The 18,947-nt window shown below is 46.8% G+C and overlaps 10 protein-coding genes across 10 annotated transcripts; 3 read left to right on the top strand and 7 right to left on the bottom strand.

Annotated features, from left to right (window-relative positions):
- Window positions 1–109: 109 nt before the first annotated feature.
- On the top strand, window positions 110–762 carry ONS95_006199 (uncharacterized protein). The gene is made up of 3 exons (XM_058499645.1): window positions 110–175; window positions 222–297; window positions 372–762. Exon 3 carries the CDS (start codon window positions 377–379, stop codon window positions 668–670), a length of 294 nt encoding a protein of 97 aa, XP_058350689.1. The 5' UTR covers window positions 110–175; window positions 222–297; window positions 372–376; the 3' UTR covers window positions 671–762.
- Window positions 763–1,461, bottom strand: ONS95_006198 (uncharacterized protein). Its single transcript, XM_058499644.1, has 3 exons — window positions 1,252–1,461; window positions 1,065–1,194; window positions 763–1,014 (listed from the first exon to the last, which is right to left on the bottom strand). The coding sequence occupies exons 1-3, from the start codon at window positions 1,399–1,401 to the stop codon at window positions 968–970; spliced, it is 327 nt and encodes a 108-aa protein (XP_058350688.1). The 5' UTR covers window positions 1,402–1,461; the 3' UTR covers window positions 763–967.
- A 974-nt stretch (window positions 1,462–2,435) lies between these two features.
- Window positions 2,436–2,954, bottom strand: ONS95_006197 (uncharacterized protein; the record flags this gene model as incomplete). Its single annotated transcript, XM_058499643.1, has 1 exon — window positions 2,436–2,954. One exon carries the CDS (start codon window positions 2,952–2,954, stop codon window positions 2,436–2,438), a length of 519 nt encoding a protein of 172 aa, XP_058350687.1.
- Window positions 2,955–3,295: 341 nt separating this feature from the next.
- Window positions 3,296–4,220, bottom strand: ONS95_006196 (uncharacterized protein; the record flags this gene model as incomplete). The annotated part of the gene is made up of 1 exon (XM_058499642.1): window positions 3,296–4,220. The coding sequence occupies exon 1, from the start codon at window positions 4,187–4,189 to the stop codon at window positions 3,296–3,298; it is 894 nt and encodes a 297-aa protein (XP_058350686.1). The 5' UTR covers window positions 4,190–4,220.
- Window positions 4,221–4,706: 486 nt separating this feature from the next.
- Window positions 4,707–6,260, bottom strand: ONS95_006195 (uncharacterized protein; the record flags this gene model as incomplete). The annotated part of the gene is made up of 4 exons (XM_058499641.1): window positions 4,707–4,989; window positions 5,069–5,658; window positions 5,707–5,831; window positions 6,218–6,260. 4 exons carry the CDS (start codon window positions 6,258–6,260, stop codon window positions 4,707–4,709), a joined length of 1,041 nt encoding a protein of 346 aa, XP_058350685.1.
- Window positions 6,261–6,924: 664 nt separating this feature from the next.
- On the bottom strand, window positions 6,925–8,071 carry ONS95_006194 (uncharacterized protein; the record flags this gene model as incomplete). Its single annotated transcript, XM_058499640.1, has 8 exons — window positions 6,925–7,032; window positions 7,079–7,173; window positions 7,220–7,366; window positions 7,414–7,474; window positions 7,525–7,697; window positions 7,750–7,821; window positions 7,877–7,964; window positions 8,018–8,071. 8 exons carry the CDS (start codon window positions 8,069–8,071, stop codon window positions 6,925–6,927), a joined length of 798 nt encoding a protein of 265 aa, XP_058350684.1.
- Window positions 8,072–8,848: 777 nt separating this feature from the next.
- ONS95_006193 (uncharacterized protein) lies at window positions 8,849–10,431 on the top strand (the record flags this gene model as incomplete). The annotated part of the gene is made up of 5 exons (XM_058499639.1): window positions 8,849–9,093; window positions 9,148–9,345; window positions 9,474–9,909; window positions 10,022–10,343; window positions 10,401–10,431. Exons 2-5 carry the CDS (start codon window positions 9,304–9,306, stop codon window positions 10,429–10,431), a joined length of 831 nt encoding a protein of 276 aa, XP_058350683.1. The 5' UTR covers window positions 8,849–9,093; window positions 9,148–9,303.
- Window positions 10,432–10,828: 397 nt separating this feature from the next.
- On the bottom strand, window positions 10,829–13,365 carry ONS95_006192 (uncharacterized protein). The gene has a single exon (XM_058499638.1). It carries the CDS (start codon window positions 13,090–13,092, stop codon window positions 11,938–11,940), a length of 1,155 nt encoding a protein of 384 aa, XP_058350682.1. The 5' UTR covers window positions 13,093–13,365; the 3' UTR covers window positions 10,829–11,937.
- On the top strand, window positions 13,366–18,593 carry ONS95_006191 (uncharacterized protein). The gene is made up of 4 exons (XM_058499637.1): window positions 13,366–13,935; window positions 13,986–14,389; window positions 14,438–17,795; window positions 17,960–18,593. The coding sequence occupies exons 1-3, from the start codon at window positions 13,784–13,786 to the stop codon at window positions 17,173–17,175; spliced, it is 3,294 nt and encodes a 1,097-aa protein (XP_058350680.1). The 5' UTR covers window positions 13,366–13,783; the 3' UTR covers window positions 17,176–17,795; window positions 17,960–18,593.
- On the bottom strand, window positions 17,563–18,471 carry ONS95_006190 (uncharacterized protein; the record flags this gene model as incomplete). Its single annotated transcript, XM_058499636.1, has 1 exon — window positions 17,563–18,471. The coding sequence occupies one exon, from the start codon at window positions 18,469–18,471 to the stop codon at window positions 17,563–17,565; it is 909 nt and encodes a 302-aa protein (XP_058350681.1).
- Window positions 18,594–18,947: the final 354 nt, after the last annotated feature.

The raw sequence follows: 18,947 nt of genomic DNA, 5'->3' as shown, positions 1-18,947 counted from the left end.
TGTGCGGGGTACACTGAAGACCGATCTCTCAACCCAGGCGGGGTCGTGATGAATTGATATAAAGCTCTCGGAACCCCTCACCAAACGAACCAGATCATCACCGTTCGAATCTTTCATTCTGAAATTTAAAGCTCTCAATCATTGCAAATACATACCTAGACCTCAAAAACTTCTTGTTCGTTACCAATCATTTGTTGGATGATCAGGACTAACGACCGCAGGTCCTACAAAGTTCAAAATGACTGTCATTCAGACTATTCTCTACCCAAAGGGTACTCAAGCTTTTGACATGGATTAGTAAGTAATATTCATCAACCATGAAGTCTCGCATCCACACAGACGTAAATTCTGAATGTGTCGTTTTCTCGTAGCTTTGATGTTTAGACTCAAGCAACTACTAATCACCCAACTTTCTAGTTATCTCAAGAAACATATGCAAATGGTTCAGGATTCGTGGCAAAACTCGTCTACTGGGTTGCAGAAGTGGCAGGTCGCGGAGCTTGATCCTTCATCTGGATACGTCGCTAAGGCTGTTTTGACCTGGGATAGTAAGAGCAAGCTTGATGCGGCGTTTGCTAGTGAGGATGGAAAGAAAATCCTAGGCGATATTCCAAACTATTGCAACGTCAACCCTGAAATTCACGCTGGAGAGGTCGTTGGTGGACATTAGACATGTCATACTCGGGCTGAATGGAACGGTTCTTATGTAACAATTCTACACCTGTGATTCCTTTAAAATCCTCGTCAAGTGCATACTTCTTGGGCGGTTCACACCAAGGTCTTCTAATTTCTCGAATAATTTGGTACAAAGTGTTCGTTTTCCAGATGCTTCCAAAGAGTCTCAACTATCATACATGTACACCGGGGTATCATCCTTTCATCCAGTTCTCCTCACCAGGCTTCACAAATATATACAAGTCCACTATCAACTTCGCAACTTGGCTCGAAACCCCATCCCCGATTTTCCTTAACGGTACGCCGCTGGGTCATGTCTGCCAATGATATACCACGCATCTAAAGGACTTGTTAGAAAGTACATGCCTAACGCGAAAATAAAGACTTACGAATAACACCAGGAATCCAACCCAGACAGTCAAGTAGAATATTGATTAGGAGATCGCAGCTGCATCCAGTTTTGATGAATACTGGAACGAATGGTACAAATACTGCCAGGAGGTAGAGGCACATGTCAGACTTTCAAATGTTGTGTTAGTTTATTTAAATGGATGAAACGGTCATAAGGAGACATACAGTTGATGATGCTGCCATTTTAGCGGTATGTAGTTTGCTTTTGCGCAGTGAGAAGTGTGACTGATTGTATATGAAGTTACGTTTCTTCGATGAATGAGACTTGATACAATACCAAAGACCCGGGAACTCCTGGGCTTCATATATATACATAAGAATCCAGGGCACAATAGGCCTCCCAAACTACGTCATTTGCGACGAAATTTAGAGTTGCGCCACAGAGACTAAAATCATCTTGGCAAGATCTGTCTCCAGCCCTACAGCCACGTCGCCAACCGTAAAAACTCAATTGAAACTGCTGATTGGCTCGAGTTAGTTAATTCTCAAAGTCAGACTAGGGTGTGAGCCGAGCCCCGAGCCTTGTCCGTTGTGAATCCGTGCGATCCGCTTCTCGTAACGGCAACCCGGCCTAGAATGCCATGCGATTGTACGGTTGTGGCCAAGGATATGTTAAGAAGCTGGAAGTCGGCTACATAGCTAGGAGAGGGGGACTTCTTCTGGTTGCTCCCTAATTATGCGTGGCAACGTCAGCCGAGGCCAAGGAGCAAGTTGAAGTGGACAAGAACTGGCAGGACATCAAGTTCTAGAAGGGCCAGATGTTCCATTGCCAAGTAACTTTAGATGCGCTAGAACCCTAAGTTAAGTCTAACGCCTTGGTAAACAATATCTACTCCTACTGTAGACAGGATTTCGTTGCTTCATCGTCGGGTACCAAATACTAAGCCACTTTGGCTTACCATCAAAAGCCCCTGGATGCGCCAGGATTTAGCCAAGAGCCCCTATGTCCATTGTTTATTCAGCTCGCTTAAGCCAAAACTGGAAATGGGCCTGGCACCCAGCTGCAGTAAATTATTTCTTGGGCTCCCGGGGACTCTGGTAGCTTTCCTTAACAAACTTTCAAGTCACAATAGGTACCACGAATACCGTACTTTGTTCGAGTCACAAAGGCTGACAGAAGTTTTGGTTGCTTCGGTATTGCTTGCAACAACTACATGGAAACAGACCCAGTCAATTTCGCCTTGAAAGTCTCGCTTTTCAAGTACCTATTCTTCCATCCTCGAAGTACAATATCGCGATCAAGAAGTTCACATCGCCAAAGCTTAATGGCTGCCTCCAAGCCTCTCAACCCAGCCACCGACTGATTGGTTTGTCGGGAACTTGGGCGGCTAACCCAAGAGACCTCTCCCCTAGATCTCAAAATGATCTATATCTTCGTCTGTGTTTTCGATGGAGGCTTTGATCGTCTGGAGTCTTGGTGAATTATGAGGTGTAGGAGCGCCAGTAATATTTGACATGGCCCAAGCCTTCTCATACCCGTCATCGCGGTTTTTCTTGGCCTCATCCTGATTACCTCTCTCGAGGCTACTCGGAGACACCTTATCTTTCATGACGGGCTTGGTATGAATGCGGGCAACTGTATCGCCCACGCGCTTCTGGGGCGGTATATCTGCTTGGAGGAGTGTTGCTCTTGGCTTGTTGTCATAGTTTGGGTTTGCGTTGTCCACAATATAATTATCATCTGCCGCGGATTTGGTGGACTGTATGGCGAGAGAGTTCGAATTCTGTTCCGTTTTATTGTGGGCATCGGCGGGGTGAGACTTGGGGACAAAAACATGAGTCCAGAAGTCCGAAAGTCGGTGGGGACAGCGCGGACATGGTCTTCTAACAATTTCCGTAGAAGAAGTGGAACCCACTTGAAAAGACATGACGAGATCGAGGCAGCTTCCGGTCCTCTATAAGCAGGGCTGAGATAGAAATGCTATGAAACGGTGCGATTATGTTTAGCTTCTCAGTTGGAGCTCTGATGTGCAGAATTTCTTAAATATAAAGCAGCAGTGTGGCAAAGTGTACACGGCTGTGGGAATCATCTACGATTATTTTTCCAGACTCACTTACATACGCGATGAGAACCATGCAATGCAAGAAAAAATGTTCTTGGGAATCATGAACATGAATGCATTCATGAGAGTGTGACATTAGTTTCACAAGACTCACTCTTTCACAGGAATGTGTCAATACCAAAGACAGGCAACCTTAAAAATACAAATCATACTCTCCACACTTCATCCAACATCCTCCAGGCATCAGCCTCACTCGCTTCATCAGTTTCACTCATGCCTTCGTAACCTCGGCCCTCTTGCCACCTCGACCGCCGCCAGACATCAAGGTGGGCTTGATCTCCCCATCCAGGACATCTCTCATAAATATACCTATCCATCCAATCTTCTATCATTCTCCTCCTCCGATCACCGATATACTCCACATGCTCCTCCCTCGAAGTGTGCCTAGTCCAATCTTCCCCATTAAACTCATGTTCCGTGATCTCGTCGTCTCCCTCTCCTGCCTGTACGTCCACAAACTCGACTGGCTCAAAATGAGACCGTTGTGACCGATACATTGATGATTTAGTCGCAAAACGTGGGCCCTGCTGCGGGTTTGGGAGTCCGATTTGCTCGCCTGTGAATGGACAACGAGTTGGCCGGATGGCAAACCGTTCTGTGGCAACGCAGAGCTGGCAAACATGGCCGTATGCTGTTGGTACCGAGGTTGAATAGGCAGGATTTGTTGGATGATGTCGGTATGTTTGCTGAGAAGCGTAGGATTGCTGAGCGCGATGTCTTCTCTCCGCATGACATTGTTGCTGAAGTGGATATGTTTGCTGAGCAGAATATGATTTCTCTTGGTATCCTTGTTCACGATACATTGGCGAAGTAGAGATCGGAAGAAGTGCTGTAGGACGGGCAGGGACAAGAGCAGAGGATATTTGAGGTGAAGGTAGATGTGCCGTTGCTTCTTGTCCTTCATAGTCCCTCGTCAGTTGAGACTGGCTCTCGTTCCCGTCGAAATCGGGGTATCTTATGGGAGGTGATGGAGGCCGCGAGGGAGACCCCGGTGAAAGGAAGCGAAAGAAATTCCCAAAGCGAGTCTTTTTGCTCGCCATGGCTTCCTACGGCTATAGGTTTCAACCCAAGAAGACAGCGGGACAATATCACTAGTTTTGTATTGTCGGTTTTGTATTGTCGGTTTTGTATTGTCGGTTTTGTATTGTCGGTTTTGTATTGTCGGAAGTTTTTGATAGTTTACAGAACTTTAATTAATCATGGTCAGTGGATCACATCTAGCCCCATATTGACTGAACGACAAGAATGTTTCGTGGAATCACAATCGTCGCTGCGATAGACAGCAGACTTGACTCAAAATCATCAAACTTCAATAACATAGATAAGAGAGAGTGTTGTATGTATTGATTCAATGCGAAGCCATCGTTAAAATTCCAGAAGCATATGTTCTCTCGACCTCCACGAAGTCAGCTCCAGCACTAACTCCCCTTCTTGCCCATATTTAATTAATTATTTTGCGAATACTTTGCATTATTGTAACACTATTCATTCGTTATTATCCGTTTCCCGCATCTCCAGATTGTTGGAGATATCTGTTGTACACTACTCTTACACTCTTCACCGCGGTCCTCGAAGTGCTTTCGCTTGTTTCTGGGCGATCTTGGGTGGAGGACATTTGGGACAGTCGCAGTAAAAGCCGTAGTTGTCCTTCAACTGAGAAGGATTTGTGGTATATGAGATCGTGATTTCCTGATCCTTTTTGATTGGGTTGCAAGCAGTGAAAATTAGTAATTCAGCCGCTTCATCGTATCGATAGCTACAAGTAGCATATGGGTGGCAAGCATGATTGAATCTTGACGACTTGATGAATATGCCTCCTTTTCCGCCAGAAGTCTCAAATCTATTTCGAAAATTTGTTAATCATGATGAACAATTTATCGACCTTGACTCCATTTCTATCCAGCTTTCAGTCAACGTACCGGTTTGTCTTGTAAATGGCGAGATCTTTCGTGGGGGAGAGGCCCGAGTATCCGTGAAGCGTTCTATACTCTCTTCTTTGCTCTCGAGTCAATTTCTCCAACTCGACGAAGACCTCCATGAAAGTGGCCCGGAAGAGCGGCTTCTCGACCATGACAATGGTCTCTGCTTCAATATTCTTTGTTGCAAATGCGCCATAACCTCCTTTCTTCGATCGTCGTGCCTCGAAGTATTCGGTTGAGAATAGGGCAAGGCTATCGGATGGAGGGTGGATAATTGTTGGCGTGATATCAGACAGAATGATTGAAGAGGGAAGAGAGGAGAGAAGAGGGTGTGTTGAAGTGCAGAAGGTGGCTGAAAATGAGTTGGCAGGTGATGTAGAGGCGGTGGTTGGTAGTGTGCCATCGGAATTGTTTGACAGTATGGAAGAATTAGAGGAGGATGGAGTGAGTGTTGAAGTTGTATACTCGTGGAGATATCGACGCCGTTCCCCCGAAATTCGCGGAGCAGGAGGTTCAGGTAGCTTTTCAGGACTACCTTCCCCTCCTGCTCCTTTTACCTTGCTCGCAACTATCTTTTCTCGAGACGAGTTCTACTTATATTGGTAGCCGCGCCTTTGTGACATTGCAACCGGACCTACCTGATACCAGCTCCACAGCCTTCTCACCTCCATCCATTTGTCGAAGTCCTCTGCAAGAGCTGCTGGATGCCACTCTGAACCCGGCTCCACGCTGACCTTCGGAAGCATTTTGTTCGATTCTCTATCTGCAATAGAATCAGCTGAAGTTGTTGTACTGTCAGCCATGTGTGTTATATTGATAGTTGAGTAATTGTGACGAGGATTCGTTGCAGAGTGTACACAGATCAGTATTTGTAGGCCTGGTCCAGGAAAGGCTTCGCTTGATCTGGAGTGAATTTCCAACGCAGTATTTTGCTTTGGTATTCGTTCTTTGTAGCTGAAGATGTAGCGAGGCGCTCGATTGTGTGTTTGTAGGATTGAGAAGCAATTCCGCAACCACGAGTCAGTTGGCTTGAGCTCTTTGCCTTTAGCCTGCAGGGTTACGGACATTGCAGAACCGAAGAATATGGATCAAGAAAGCAGTATTTTGGATATGCGATGGTTGTTCAAAGGATATGAGATATTTGCTTACAGCAACGGCTCCCTTCAGGAGAGTCAAAATAGGACTCAGGCATTCTCACTTGCCGTTTCCAAGGGGGCTGCCCAGATGCTTTCTGGAGGGCGCTGTCTATCCAGCTACCAATATTCTCTCGTCTCAGGATGGTATCTGCAAGGCAAAAACATTCGACTACGAGTCAAGAAGTTGGAAGCTTGACAGCAGAAGAGCAAGCGACAGCAGCAATCAGCCTGGTGGAATCAGAACAGGACAGAGCCAAACAAGGAAGGTGGGATCGGGGGCGGTAGCCCGCATGGGAAGATCGATGTTTGTGGGCACCCATCAATTCGACAGAGACATCATAATTCAACGAGAAAGTTCACAGAAGTTGTTCGCACAGGAGAAATCTCGAGGGTCGATGGTTCGAAGAATTTATAGGGTAACCCTTGAGCATAAGCGAGTCTGAAGACCCACATTTGCTCAAGAGCCTCGTGAACTCCAGTCACCATTGATCGCATTAGCTGGCAAAAAACTCCTAGGTATGTAATGAAATATTCTGACGTATCGGTCTCATCACCAAGATACGTCAATGGTACGTCCCAAAGTTGTGACTGCGGAGGGATTGGGTAAATAATCAGATATGGAGCCTTTGTCAACTAAAATATTTCCGCTTGGTCCGAGGGAGAATTAAGAACTTTCACTGGATTCATAAAAGAATTTCGGATGCCTTGTACTAGGTCGAATTAGTCGTATCGAATCATTTGCTTCGATTCGTGATCACACCTGGTACGGCGGCATAGCTCAATTTGAGCCTGGTAAGATTGTGACGTTCCCTTCAGAACAGCAGGTCGCTTCTGAACTTAGTACACAGTCTCTTCTAGGTTCTGGGGAATATACCTCTGCGATTCTCTCAACCCACTTCAACAAGTGTGGAAATTCCTTCATTTCAGCTTCACTGATCTGGCCTGAGAAACCATAACCAGAAACCCAAGCTGAACAGATGTAAGCAAGATACGCAATGAGATTAGCGGCACTTACGCCATGTTCCCATATCCGCGACAGAATACTTTCCCTTGCCATTTCCAGCTAAATAGTCTCGGGGCTCGCCTGTAAATTTGCCCGATAGGTGAATCTCAAGAACTCCAAAGACTCGGAGGGTTTCGTTTTTGAACCGATTGATAGCGACTGCATTGATAAATAGTAGCCAGGTAAATTCTTATGAAGAGACTTACATTCATCCTTCTGCGGAGCCAACTTCCCAAACCAATTCAATTGTCCCTCGATAGGTTGTCCCTGACAAAGTATCAGAGCTTACTTTCTAGTTGAATGGTAGACAAGCCTACACTTCCGTGCCAGAAAAACAGCCATTGCAGACACTGAGAACGCTCGAGATCATCTTTGAAGCCGAAAGTGTCCTTAGGGTCAAATTCCTTCAGGAGGTAGAGCATGATGGCTGAGGTTTCCATCACAGGAAATGGTGGGGACTTGGTGTTATCCACAACAACGGGAATCCGACCTGTATATTGGGTTTAACTTCAAAGTGAATATCGGTATTATTGACACCATACCATTAGGATTCAATTTAAGAAACCAATCCTTCTTTTGTTCATTGGTCGGAATAGAAATCAGTGTGTGGGTGACTGTTGAGCAGCAATGGTCAGTCGACATTCCGGAGTAGATTGAACAAAATCATACATTCGGTTCCATAAGCCTCTCGAAGCTCCTCGAGCATAATCTGGACTTTCTTGCCATTTGGAGTTGAGGTCGTGATCAAGTGAAGCCCCTGGCAGGTGACCTCAATTCAATGCAACGTCCTTATCCTACGCGTCTACTTACCTTGGCGCCCTTGACATCCACAGGTGTATCTGCATGGTAGAAGTTCGGGGCCATTGCGGAACGTGGTATTGATGTTTTCAGGCTTTTTAGTATTCCGAATCTATGTTTGGCGATGTTGATGTTGCTTCTCAATCTACCTAGGTAGGTTTGGCCATGTACGTCATGAGATGAGTGCCTCCACGTGATATCGCATTGTTGATGCCATTCCGACAGTACGTTTCTTACCATCTCTTTTTCATTACCATCATTCTGTTTCCTTTTTTTTTCCAACTTTGATAATGTCTTCTTGCTCGGAAGTCCTGTATCACATTTTCTGAGTTGATCAGATGATATCTCGGCTAGGAACACCATGACTCGGACCCAAAGATTGGAATGCTTGTGTCAATTTTGAAGATAGGAGGTTTGCCTATTTTGAGTGTTAAAGAGTGATGGGATGCTCCCAGTGTTCTCAATTCACTTGAGTGATATCCAAAAATCCTACCTGCTAGGCCAAATTCCAGCCCCTTCGCTAGTCGCATCTTTTCCTCGTATTTCGTATAACCTCGGACCGAGCCCTGGAACTTCACCTAACATCACGAATGCTTTCGAGCCCCTTTGAACAGCATTTACAGCATACGCGTCCTCTACTGGTGAAGTTCTCCTATTATCTCCCAGCTCTCGTCGTTCTACTTTCTTCTAGCAGAGTTTGGAGCATGAATTCAGCCGAGAAAACTTCCTATGATTCCTCTAGGGCTTCCTCTTGCGACATTCCGCGTAAAAGGACCCACACCAGGCGACCGCACCGTAAGACCAAGACCGGCTGCTTGACATGCAAGAAGCGGAAGATCAAAGTGGGTTCAACCTTTTAAGAATCTTGGTGTTCTTGGATATTCTCGTTCTTGGTACTTAGGTACCACCTGGTAGTACACCGTAGATCAACGAACTTTGGTTCAAAGTCCATTGTAACCTTGAATATTTGCTGACACGTCGTTTCACAGTGTGACGAGACGAGACCAGAATGCGATAATTGCATTAAGCATACTCTGGAATGTGTATATGCGCCTTTGAAAGTACCCGTCGCTGGAACAGCGACGTCTGTAAGTTTCTCTCATACCTATGTCAGTGTTACCAACGATCTAACAGACTTAAAGTTCTCGTCTAGTGCTCTTCCAAACTTGCATTGTGTCGACCTGGAACTCCTACACAATAATTGCACATCTACAGCTTTGACTTTGCATCGTGATCCTGCGACGATTAGGCTGTGGAGCATCACAGTGCCGCAGTTTGGGTTTGTCCATGACTATGTTATGCATGGAATTTTAGCTTTATCTGCACTACACATGGGCTATGTAAGTCAATCATTTCACTTTCTTACTTCTGCAGAGTTTTAAATACCGATGTTGGACCTCAATCTAGAACACAACATCATATCTCGCTTGCATCTCGCCTTTGGAGCTTCCACTGACTGCGTTCTTAGTGTTTCCCGGCACGAAAAGGATTTTGTACAGAACAAGCAACACTTCATCATAAGTCCGGCCTATCCAAGGCGACTCCCGCCCTGAGAGAATTTGCAGAAGAAAATGCTTCGGCAATGTACCTATTTTCAGCGCTGACATGTCTCTACACATACACGACAATTGGCCAGACTGATGCCTCTGTTCTCGGCGGCGAATCTAGCTGGATCTTTTTGTCTCGGCAAAGCTATTCTCTGATCCGCATGGCTGATGAAGCCCTTCGATCAGGTCCACTTGGCCCCCTGTTTTTAGCTGGCGAGCGCAGAACTCGGCTAAGGGATATCGTGGCAGAGTCAACTGCTTCTTTCGCTGAGGCAGACCGGCTGATGGAACTTTCTGCACAAATCGAGGGAAGCGTTTCAGATCCAGAAGCGCTTCAAGTGTATAATACTGCTATCAGTACGTATTATGTTCCATCCCGAGTTACATTGATATAAGTCAGCAATTTCATCTGGGGTGTTTTGACCTGGCAGCGTTAGGTTGTAAAGATTCTTGCTAAAATTCAGGGCAGATGACATGATAAAGATATTCAAAGTTATCAACAGCTTGCCAGAGGAGTTGCGAGAAGTATCGGATGTTTTCCGGTGGCCATTTCAGCTGAAAGATGGTTTCCTTGAGCGCCTGCAGGTACCAACGCAGGAGACCTTGGTGATAATTGCTCATTTTGCAACGATACCCGAGTATCTTAGTTCAAAGTGGTGGCTCGAGGGCTTTGGCAGACGATTGATGGCCAAAATATGGCCCTTGATTGATCAAGAGCATTTGTCATGGATACAATGGCCGATGCGACAGCTGGGCATCACAAGTGAAGGGGAGTTGCTGGCTTGGTCAAGGTTAGTCTTTCTACATATATTTATCTAGTAGATGGTTCGCTCACTATCTTCATACAGCTACGGTACGCCCATGGATATCGGATCATGAAATATTATCCGAGCATATGTCGTTCCACAAGTTGTGAGCATGTTCCCTAGACATGCAAGACGAACTCCCCTCAGCAGCGCTGTTCAAAACGATAGCTTACAACAACTGTCTAAGTCAGCCTAAACGTCCTGATGCATAGTTCGCACTCAATACTGACTCAAGTTATCCGCCCAGTTGGGGTCAATTGTGGGAGAGCAAGAAAGACGATGCAAGATAGTATCAATCTATTTGAAGCAGACCTACCCAAAAGGCCAACTTATCAAACAGAATACCTACGCATGATGAGATGGGACGCAGCGCTAGCCTTGGAAGACATACGTGCAGCGCACAGTAACATCTTACACCTGTATTATTTTAAGATCTCTTCCTCGCTTAGCATTCTACCAACAGCACTGCAATGCAGCAGCTGAACTCCTATCGTATCTTCGTGTGCACATGAATATCAAATCTCAATAAAAAGAGAAACACAATACTTTAGTTAAAAACAAAAAAAAACTTTAAATGTTCAAATTTGATGAGAAAGAACGAACCTCGTTCCTTCCTGCTCATTCACCGAAGTGCTCGGTCCTGAGTAGGCGAGAAAACGATTCCCTTCGACAAACAAATTCACCTGTCAACTCCTGCATCCCATAACCTCTATCTATACACCTTTCTTATCTCGTTCTCCGCCACTACTTAACTCCTTCTTCCTTGCACCTAAACCATTGCCCGGCAATTTGCCCAATCCATCAGCCTGTCTTACACCTCCTCTCAGCCTCAAGCCTCCACGCGCCAAACAATGCCAAACAAACGCCAACAAGCAAGCAAGACCCGCAAGGTCCCATTGAAGCCCTCCCTCAGCCGTACTATGACCCTCGCTATAATCGTCATCTTCCACATCCTGCTCCTCTCCGCTCTAGCGTTCGGCATCGTTAACTCTACCACTACCAAGGGCAACTCAGACGCCACGTCCACCATGGATATTGGATTCCACGACAAAATGCATGCTCATAGTATTCGCTTGGATAATCTCGCAATCCAGATTGATACTGGCGGAGACTGCTACGAGGGTCGCAAATGGGTATTGGGAAGTTGGTGGCGGAGGTCGAAGTGAGGAAATGGGAAAGCGGGTGCTGGAGTAGGTGTATAATGGCACGGGGTGTGAGGTACAGAGATGTGTTTAGAGTATTAAATGATGATTGAGATCACGGCAAGCTCTGAACTCAATGGATCTGTTTCAGAAGCTGAAGTGCGCGGGCTAAGGAGATTAAGGCTGCCGGAGAGAGACTAGGTGCGGCAAAACACCATCTGATCTCATAAGTTGTGATAGGCTGAGCTTAAAGGAAGCTTGGGATATGGTTTGGCATGTCTGAAGTGAGCTTTGGATGACCTTTTGTCACCACCCCAAGCCACGATACCGAGAGCTCAATAGAGGATAAATCAGACACTGGTATCATATCAATCTCCATTTAGGACATATGAACACAGTCTCTTGTCTAATCGGTCAAGATTTGTAGTACTTGCCGCTCAAAGTAAGTTACTGCGGACATACAATCCCAATTGCTTCAGAGCTTCTTCCAGCACGTGCGTCTCGCAGACAAATCCAATACGCACAGATCCCTTGAATTCCTCACCAAAGCACTTCGAAGCCGGAAGAAACATGACTTTCGTCTTCTCAATCACATCAATACAAAATTGCACATCATCGACTGGCTTCCCGTCCTTCTCGAATCTGACAAGGGCAGTTGTTCCACTCGTAGGCTTCACCCATGAACATACGTCGCTCCAGCGATCAATAAATTTCTCTAATATGGCAACGTTGGTCTTCGCGAGCTTGATGTTGCGTCCTAGCAGGGCGTGGAGTACTGATGCGGAGAGCGCGTATGAAGCTACCCGGTCGTCGAGTTGAGAGACTGATATTGTGGTGTAATCCCTAGCCGAAGCAACGGCTTCAATGATAGATGAATCTCGACAAGCAATCCAGCCTAGACGGATACCTGCTAGACTGTATGCCTTGGACATGGATCCTGTACTTATTGTCTTTGCATACCCGAAAGATACAATGCTGGGTGGGAAGTCCGGGTCACCTGGTGAGATACCATGGAACAAGGGTCTGTAGACTTCATCCGAGAGAATTATGATGCCCTTTTCCTGGGCGAAGTCCACTAGGCCTTGGAGTACGGACTTCGGTGTCGTTGATCCGGTGGGATTGTTGGGGTTGTTTATGATAATCATCTTGGTATTTTCCTTTACCAATTCCTTTAAGTCCTCCAGATCCGGCACGTATTTCTTTCCCTTTCGAAGCTTCCATAGCGAGATTTCGGCTCCCAGACTCGTTGGTACATCGTATAGCTGCTGGTATGTCGGATGCATGCATACTACATGATCCCCCGGTCCTATGAGAGCGTAGAAAAGGAGGAAGTTGGCGGCAATTGCACCCGGCGTGATGAGGATGTTCTCGGTCGGCAGGGGTTTCGAGACTCGTACCGAGTAGAGGCCGGCAAGACGCTCCCTTAAAGCTTGTGAGCCTCGTATGGCACCGTATGTAAGCTTAGTGGAAGTATCGAGAGGATGTGGGGCGCTTCGGTCTTCGCACAAGGCCACGAGGTCGTCTATTGATATAGAGGCCGCGCAAGTCTCTGCGATATTCAAGACTCCTGGAGTGACTTCATACTTGTCCATCCACTACATATTGTTGGCAGACTTCGGGGAATCATGGTGTGGAAAAAGTACCTGCTCAACCTCGAAAGGCTCAATCTTCACCATCTCGAAAGTTACCTCGGTAAACGAGGCTGAAATCCAGTGGGCTGACTCCTACAATCGCTGTTGGACTCTTTCTTTGCATCATTTTGGGTGTTGTTTGACGGACCTGTTATTCTGAGTATGACTTCAAGGAGTGAGGAAATGTTCAGGAGTATCACACGATATCCTGGTGCGGGGTGGTGAAATCTGGGGTTGTTGGCATCAGCAATCCATGGCCAGAACATCCAGCTCCCACTGTCGTGCGGCACAGAGTCGGAAATACGCTACGCCATCCCGACCCGCCTTGCCAATCAGACCCCCTGGAACTCGCAAGTAACTCTGCCAAGACCACCTGCCTAACCTGATCTCGAATCGACTTGGATCTATCGAAGCAACTACAGAACAGACATCAACTGGGATATTCGAGGGACCTCAGCCAAATCTTGCCCCTTTTGCCAGTGCGCAATATCTTCATCTTCTTCGCATCGCCCAGCTCGACCGGACTGAAGTATGGACTAAGCTCGAAGCTCCCGCTGGATTAACGACGACGTCGCTCATTTAACCGGCTGAGCTCAAACGGCCCAAGGTAACCATCGCAACACACGAGGACACCTACAACGTTCAATTGAAGATGGGACGGTTATTGAGAACAGTCGCCCTCGCGGCACTATCATTATCATGGACGACATATGCCTCGAGGAACTACTCTTCTTATTCAACAGTGGACATGCTGCGCGCAGAACTGGCCTTGTTGGACAGCCGCGGGGCAGACTGCCCTCCATGGTATGATACCTTCATCCTATTTATGATTTGCAGTCCCTAATACAAGCCAGTTTCAATTGCCTCCTTCCAGCCTTCACCTGCGGCCAATATTCCGAGTGCAACAAATTTAATGGAAAATGTAACTGTCCAGCAGGATTCGGAGGTGATGACTGTCTGCAACCAGTCTGTGGAGCGCTAGCAGATGGAGAGGATCGACCGATGCGCCAAGGAGATTACTGCGAATGTAAAGAGGGGTGGACAGGCATAAATTGCAATGTCTGTACCGAGGACAAGGCTTGTAACGCTCTGATGCCGACGAATGATGGGGGAGTCTGCTATCAGAATGGGGAGGTGGTACATCAAAATTATCAGCAGTGTGATGTCACGAACAAGAAGATCGTGCAGATACTGGACGGGAAAAAACCTCAGGTCACCTTCAACTGCAACAAAAATGATACGACTTGCGATTTTCAATGTAAGTTCTGTTGTAGAGGCTTGCACCATTAAAAGCTAACGGATACAGTCTGGGTCGACCAGAAAGAATCATTCTATTGCTCGCTGGACACTTGCGTCTCGGGCGCTGACAATACCTATGAGCAAAATGCCACGAACTACAAGTGCGACCACATCCAATGCAGTTGTATTCCTGACAGGATGTTGTGCGGCGAGAATGGATCCGTCGACATATCAGACTTTCTGACCGAGGAGATCAAGGGGCCCGCGACCTTCAGTTGCAAGCAAGAGAATGGTGGAATCAACAATTGCAAGTTCAAAGAAAAGGCGATGGACGACCTTATCCAAACCATGTTTGGAGATGACAGTATCACATTGACTTGCCGAGCTGGAGAATGTCTCTATAGAACCGATGTTCCTGGGTTCGAGACGCCCGTCAAGCGAATCAACACCCCCTTGATTGCTGGAGTAATTGCCGGAAGCTCTCTTTTCGTGGTAGCTGTCATACTTACCGTATGGTACCTTTCCCGAAGAAAGTACATTTATGCACCAATACACCTTGATGAGTCTGATGATGAGGCCATGAAACTCATGACTGATCACAAGCCTGCATCGCTATACTTCGAAAATGTGTCTTATCACATAAATGGAAAACAGATATTGTCAGGAGTTCAAGGCGTCGCTCATCCAGGAGAGATCATGGCTATCATGGGAGCATCTGGTGCTGGCAAGACCTCCTTTCTCGACATCCTGGCTCGAAAGAATAAACGCGGAGCAGTCTCGGGAGATTTCTATGTCAATGGAGAGAAAGTCACCGATACCGAGTACAAGAATGTCGTTGGATTCGTCGACCAGGAAGATACTATGTTGCCAACGCTCACCGTACATGAGACAATCATGACTAGCGCGCTTCTTAGATTACCAAGGGACATGGGCAAATCTGCAAAGGAACAACGAGTCTACGAAGTCGAGAAACAGCTGGGCATTTTTGCTATTAAAGATTCATTGATTGGATCCGAAGATGGCAAAGGTAGGGGAATTTCTGGTGGTGAGAAGAGACGAGTCGGAATCGCATGCGAGCTTGTCACAAGTCCAAGCATTTTGTTCCTTGATGAACCGACGAGTGGTCTTGACGCTTTCAATGCATTCAATGTTATTGAGTGTTTGGTTACCCTAGCCAAGACTTACAAGCGAACGGTCATCTTCACGATCCATCAGCCAAGATCCAATATCGTTGCCCTCTTCGATAGACTGCTTCTCCTGGCTAAAGGAAATACTGTTTACTCTGGCGCCTTTTCCCAGTGTCAAGATTTCTTCGATCACATTGGATACTCTTGCCCTCCTGGCTTCAACATCGCGGATTACCTTGTGGATCTGACAATGCACGTTGGTGGTCCTCGGACCCCCATCGACGAGAATTTCTCCGAGATTGACGGCGGTGGTAGTGCTGGACCCAGTAGCACCCGAGCTGTGAAGTCCATCGCCAGTGTCTCAGGTATGAGTCTCGATGAGCCAGGAGCAGAACGTGAAAGTATGGAAGAAACTTCACTCCTCCGACCTAAAGGGAAGCGTCGTGATTCGGTCAAGGCCAAGCAGGAAAGAGAATTATATACCCGGAAGCGGCCCAGTATCGAAACGCCTGGTTCACCTCCAGATGAGGCGCCATTTGACCCAAAAGCCACGGCTTCACAACTCTGGCTCCGACTCCAGAGGCAAAAAGCAGGCAATGTTCCTCAACAGATCTTGGATGACACTGACAATCTCCCTCCCTCGGCAACTGGCAGTACTGATCTCGATATTCTTGTCGCAGCCTACCAGCAGTCCGACATTGCAGGAAACATCCACGACGATATTCATGCTGCTATTGACAGTGCTTCAACGGCGAACGGGACTGCAAATGGCCACGCCCAGGGTAATGGCAATGGCAATGGATCAGCTAACAGCGGTGCAATGGGAAGAGGTTATGTAAGGGTTGGCTACGCTCGTCAATTCCTCATCCTGTCACAGAGAACCTGGAGAAATCTTTACAGAAACCCGATGTTGATGTTGACTCACTACGCTATTGCGATCCTGTTGGCAGTACTATCAGGCTTTTTGTTCTATGGTCTCACGGATGACATTCCTGGTTTCCAAAACAGACTGGGATTGTTCTTCTTCATCCTTGCGCTTTTTGGTTTCAGCACACTATCCAGCTTGACGGTCTTCGCCGCTGAGCGTATGTTGTTCGTCCGAGAACGAGCAAATGGATACTACTCTCCGATTACGTACTTCGCCGCTAAAGTAATATTCGATATAGTACCTCTCCGAATAATCCCACCGATAATCATGGGTTCGATCATATATCCCATGACAGGATTAGTACCAGATTGGTCACACTTCCTGAAGTTCATTCTAGTCCTTGTCCTATTCAACCTTGCCGCCGCTGGAATATGTCTCTTCATCGGCATCGTCTGCAAAGACAACGGCGTAGCAAGCTTGATTGGCAGTCTTGTCATGCTCTTTAGTCTCCTCTTCGCCGGTCTCCTTCTCAACCACGATGCGATACCCAAGTCAGCGCTCTGGCTACAAGACATTTCGATCTTCCATTACGGATTTGAATCGCTCATCGTGAACGAAGTCACGTTCCTGTCTCTCAAAGATAAGAAGCTTGGTCTGACCATTGATGTCCCTGGTGCGACGATCTTGAGCTCTTTTGGATTCAACACCCAGGCACTGTGGCCTGATGTTACGAAGTTGGCAATCTTCGCGGGTGCATTCATAATCTTGGCTTATGTTGCCATGCATGTCTTGTTGGTAGAGAGACGATAGATAGGTGGGAGATATTGGATTGGGAAACATAGCATATATTTTCTTTGTTGTGCCATTTATTGCATGGGACTTGATCTCACGGTGTTTGGAGTTCGAATATACTGGGGTACTTCTTGTGGATTTAAGCTTCTTGTTCAGCTATACAGAGCAATACAGAGAGCATGTAAGAAGATACCAGTGGTTCGTCGAGCCTCTTTTTCATCCGTGAAATTGTCATCCTTCAATAAAATGCTTGCAGTTCCTGAGTCGTGGAATGGTTTCTGTCCTGAACATTACAGCTTCCTCCTTCGTTTCGGGCATCGAAGCTCAGCAAACCATGATTCAACTGCGATACTTATCCCTCCACTAATCTCCCGCCAGCCCTGTTACTACTTCCACAAAACATTTTTAAGCGACGCGCTTTTGTCGTCCACGGCGTGTAGGTCTCGAGGTCTTGGTGCCCTCGCTTGTCTCAGCAAGGTTTTTCTGAATGACCCGCTCCTTGGTGCTTCGACGCATGCCATAGACAGTAAAGAACGGAAAGTCATCATAGTCACCGTAAAAGGGCCATTCTGGGATCATATTATCGAAGCCGAAATAGTTCTTTTCGTTGCGGCGGATGTACGCATCAAACTCAGCAGGTGCGTCGTCATAGAACTGAATCATACTGGTATCTTGATTGCTTTCCATCCAACCAAAGTCCATTGCCATGTCCATCGACCACATATTCCTATCCATATAATGCTGGGTCTCATATACTGCAAGTAGAGTGGTCAACTTTGGCATTAATTGTAACACCTTGCAGATTTCGTCCATGGCATTGAAAGGGAGTCCCCAGGTACTGGCGACTTCTTCAATGTACATATCGATGGCGACGGTTTGCAAATTGGCAAGCTCAAAATCTCGAAGAGAGCAAAAGAACCAGCCGGCGTATTCAGCTTTGCTGCGATCGAAGTAGAGCGTGTCAAGGTTAAAGTTGAACAGAGTTTGGGCAGGGTAACTGGTCGAGCCGAAGCATAAGCTGTACTGACTGTTGACAGTGCCGCGCGACTCTTTGGAGACTTGAAGTGCAGCTGGGAGCTTGGCCTTGGAGTAGAAATCAGACGCGTCGCCTATGCAAATCTCGATGATGCGTGGCTCGAGGCTGAGAACCCAGATCATTTGGCGGATCTCAAGGGGGAGTTTCGGAAAGACGGTAAACTTGGTGGTGATGGCGTTGGTAGGAATGCTATTGGTGTCGTTGGTTGAATGTGGACTTACTGCTGAATGTTGTTCGATCGCTTTGGCATGCTTACTAGCGGAGCGTGTAACCCTCATGTTGACGAGGACTTGTGACCCTGAATATGGAGCAAAGAAGTGACTTCTAGTTTGAATTGTTGTTAGAGACTCGCCCTGGCTTAGTGTGAGAGTTTTGATGTCGACGGGAAGTGATGAAGTGGTGATGGACAACTGAAAACGTCTAAGAGGAGGGAAATAAAGGTTGGTTGCTTGGGTAGTGAAGTGGAAGCGAAGCGAGACTGCCGAATATAGGAGAATCGAGCAAGAGGCTCCTTCCGTGTTCAAGCTGAGCCAAAGCCCTTGAACTGCGCACCAAGAAGCCATGAAATCCGCTGATTGTTCCCTTCTCTTGCAGTCTTCCAGTTACTCGAACAGCCCCGTCCGAATGGGACTTGAAGTACCAGTTCAGTCGTAGACTATTAGGGACCAAAGTAAACAAGCGAGGATAGTCGCCAACACTTGTGATTGGCCGGAGCTACAACAGTACGAATTCATTGCGACTGATGTGCCCGTCG

The sequence above is a fragment of the Cadophora gregata genome, assembly GCF_030347475.1.
Source record: "Cadophora gregata isolate MNR1 chromosome Unknown scaffold_17, whole genome shotgun sequence".
NCBI lineage: Eukaryota > Fungi > Ascomycota > Leotiomycetes > Helotiales > Ploettnerulaceae > Cadophora > Cadophora gregata.
The sequence above is the reverse complement of the archived record's forward strand: the minus strand, read 5'-3'. Positions and strand labels throughout refer to the sequence as shown.

Bases quoted from the DNA above. Each gene is read 5' to 3' on its own strand.
- ONS95_006199 (XM_058499645.1), top strand. From the start codon at position 377: ATGTTTAGACTCAAGCAACTACTAATCACCCAACTTTCTAGTTATCTC.
- ONS95_006198 (XM_058499644.1), bottom strand. From the start codon at position 1,401: ATGTATATATATGAAGCCCAGGAGTTCCCGGGTCTTTGGTATTGTATC. The intron at 1,195-1,251 runs GTATGTCTCCTT...AACATTTGAAAG, and splicing joins AAATGGCAGCATCATCAACT to TCTGACATGTGCCTCTACCT. The intron at 1,015-1,064 runs GTAAGTCTTTAT...CAAGTCCTTTAG, and splicing joins TTGGATTCCTGGTGTTATTC to ATGCGTGGTATATCATTGGC.
- ONS95_006192 (XM_058499638.1), bottom strand. From the start codon at position 13,092: ATGGACAAGTATGAAGTCACTCCAGGAGTCTTGAATATCGCAGAGACT.
- ONS95_006191 (XM_058499637.1), top strand. From the start codon at position 13,784: ATGGGACGGTTATTGAGAACAGTCGCCCTCGCGGCACTATCATTATCA. The intron at 13,936-13,985 runs GTATGATACCTT...AATACAAGCCAG, and splicing joins GGGGCAGACTGCCCTCCATG to TTTCAATTGCCTCCTTCCAG. The intron at 14,390-14,437 runs GTAAGTTCTGTT...TAACGGATACAG, and splicing joins TACGACTTGCGATTTTCAAT to TCTGGGTCGACCAGAAAGAA.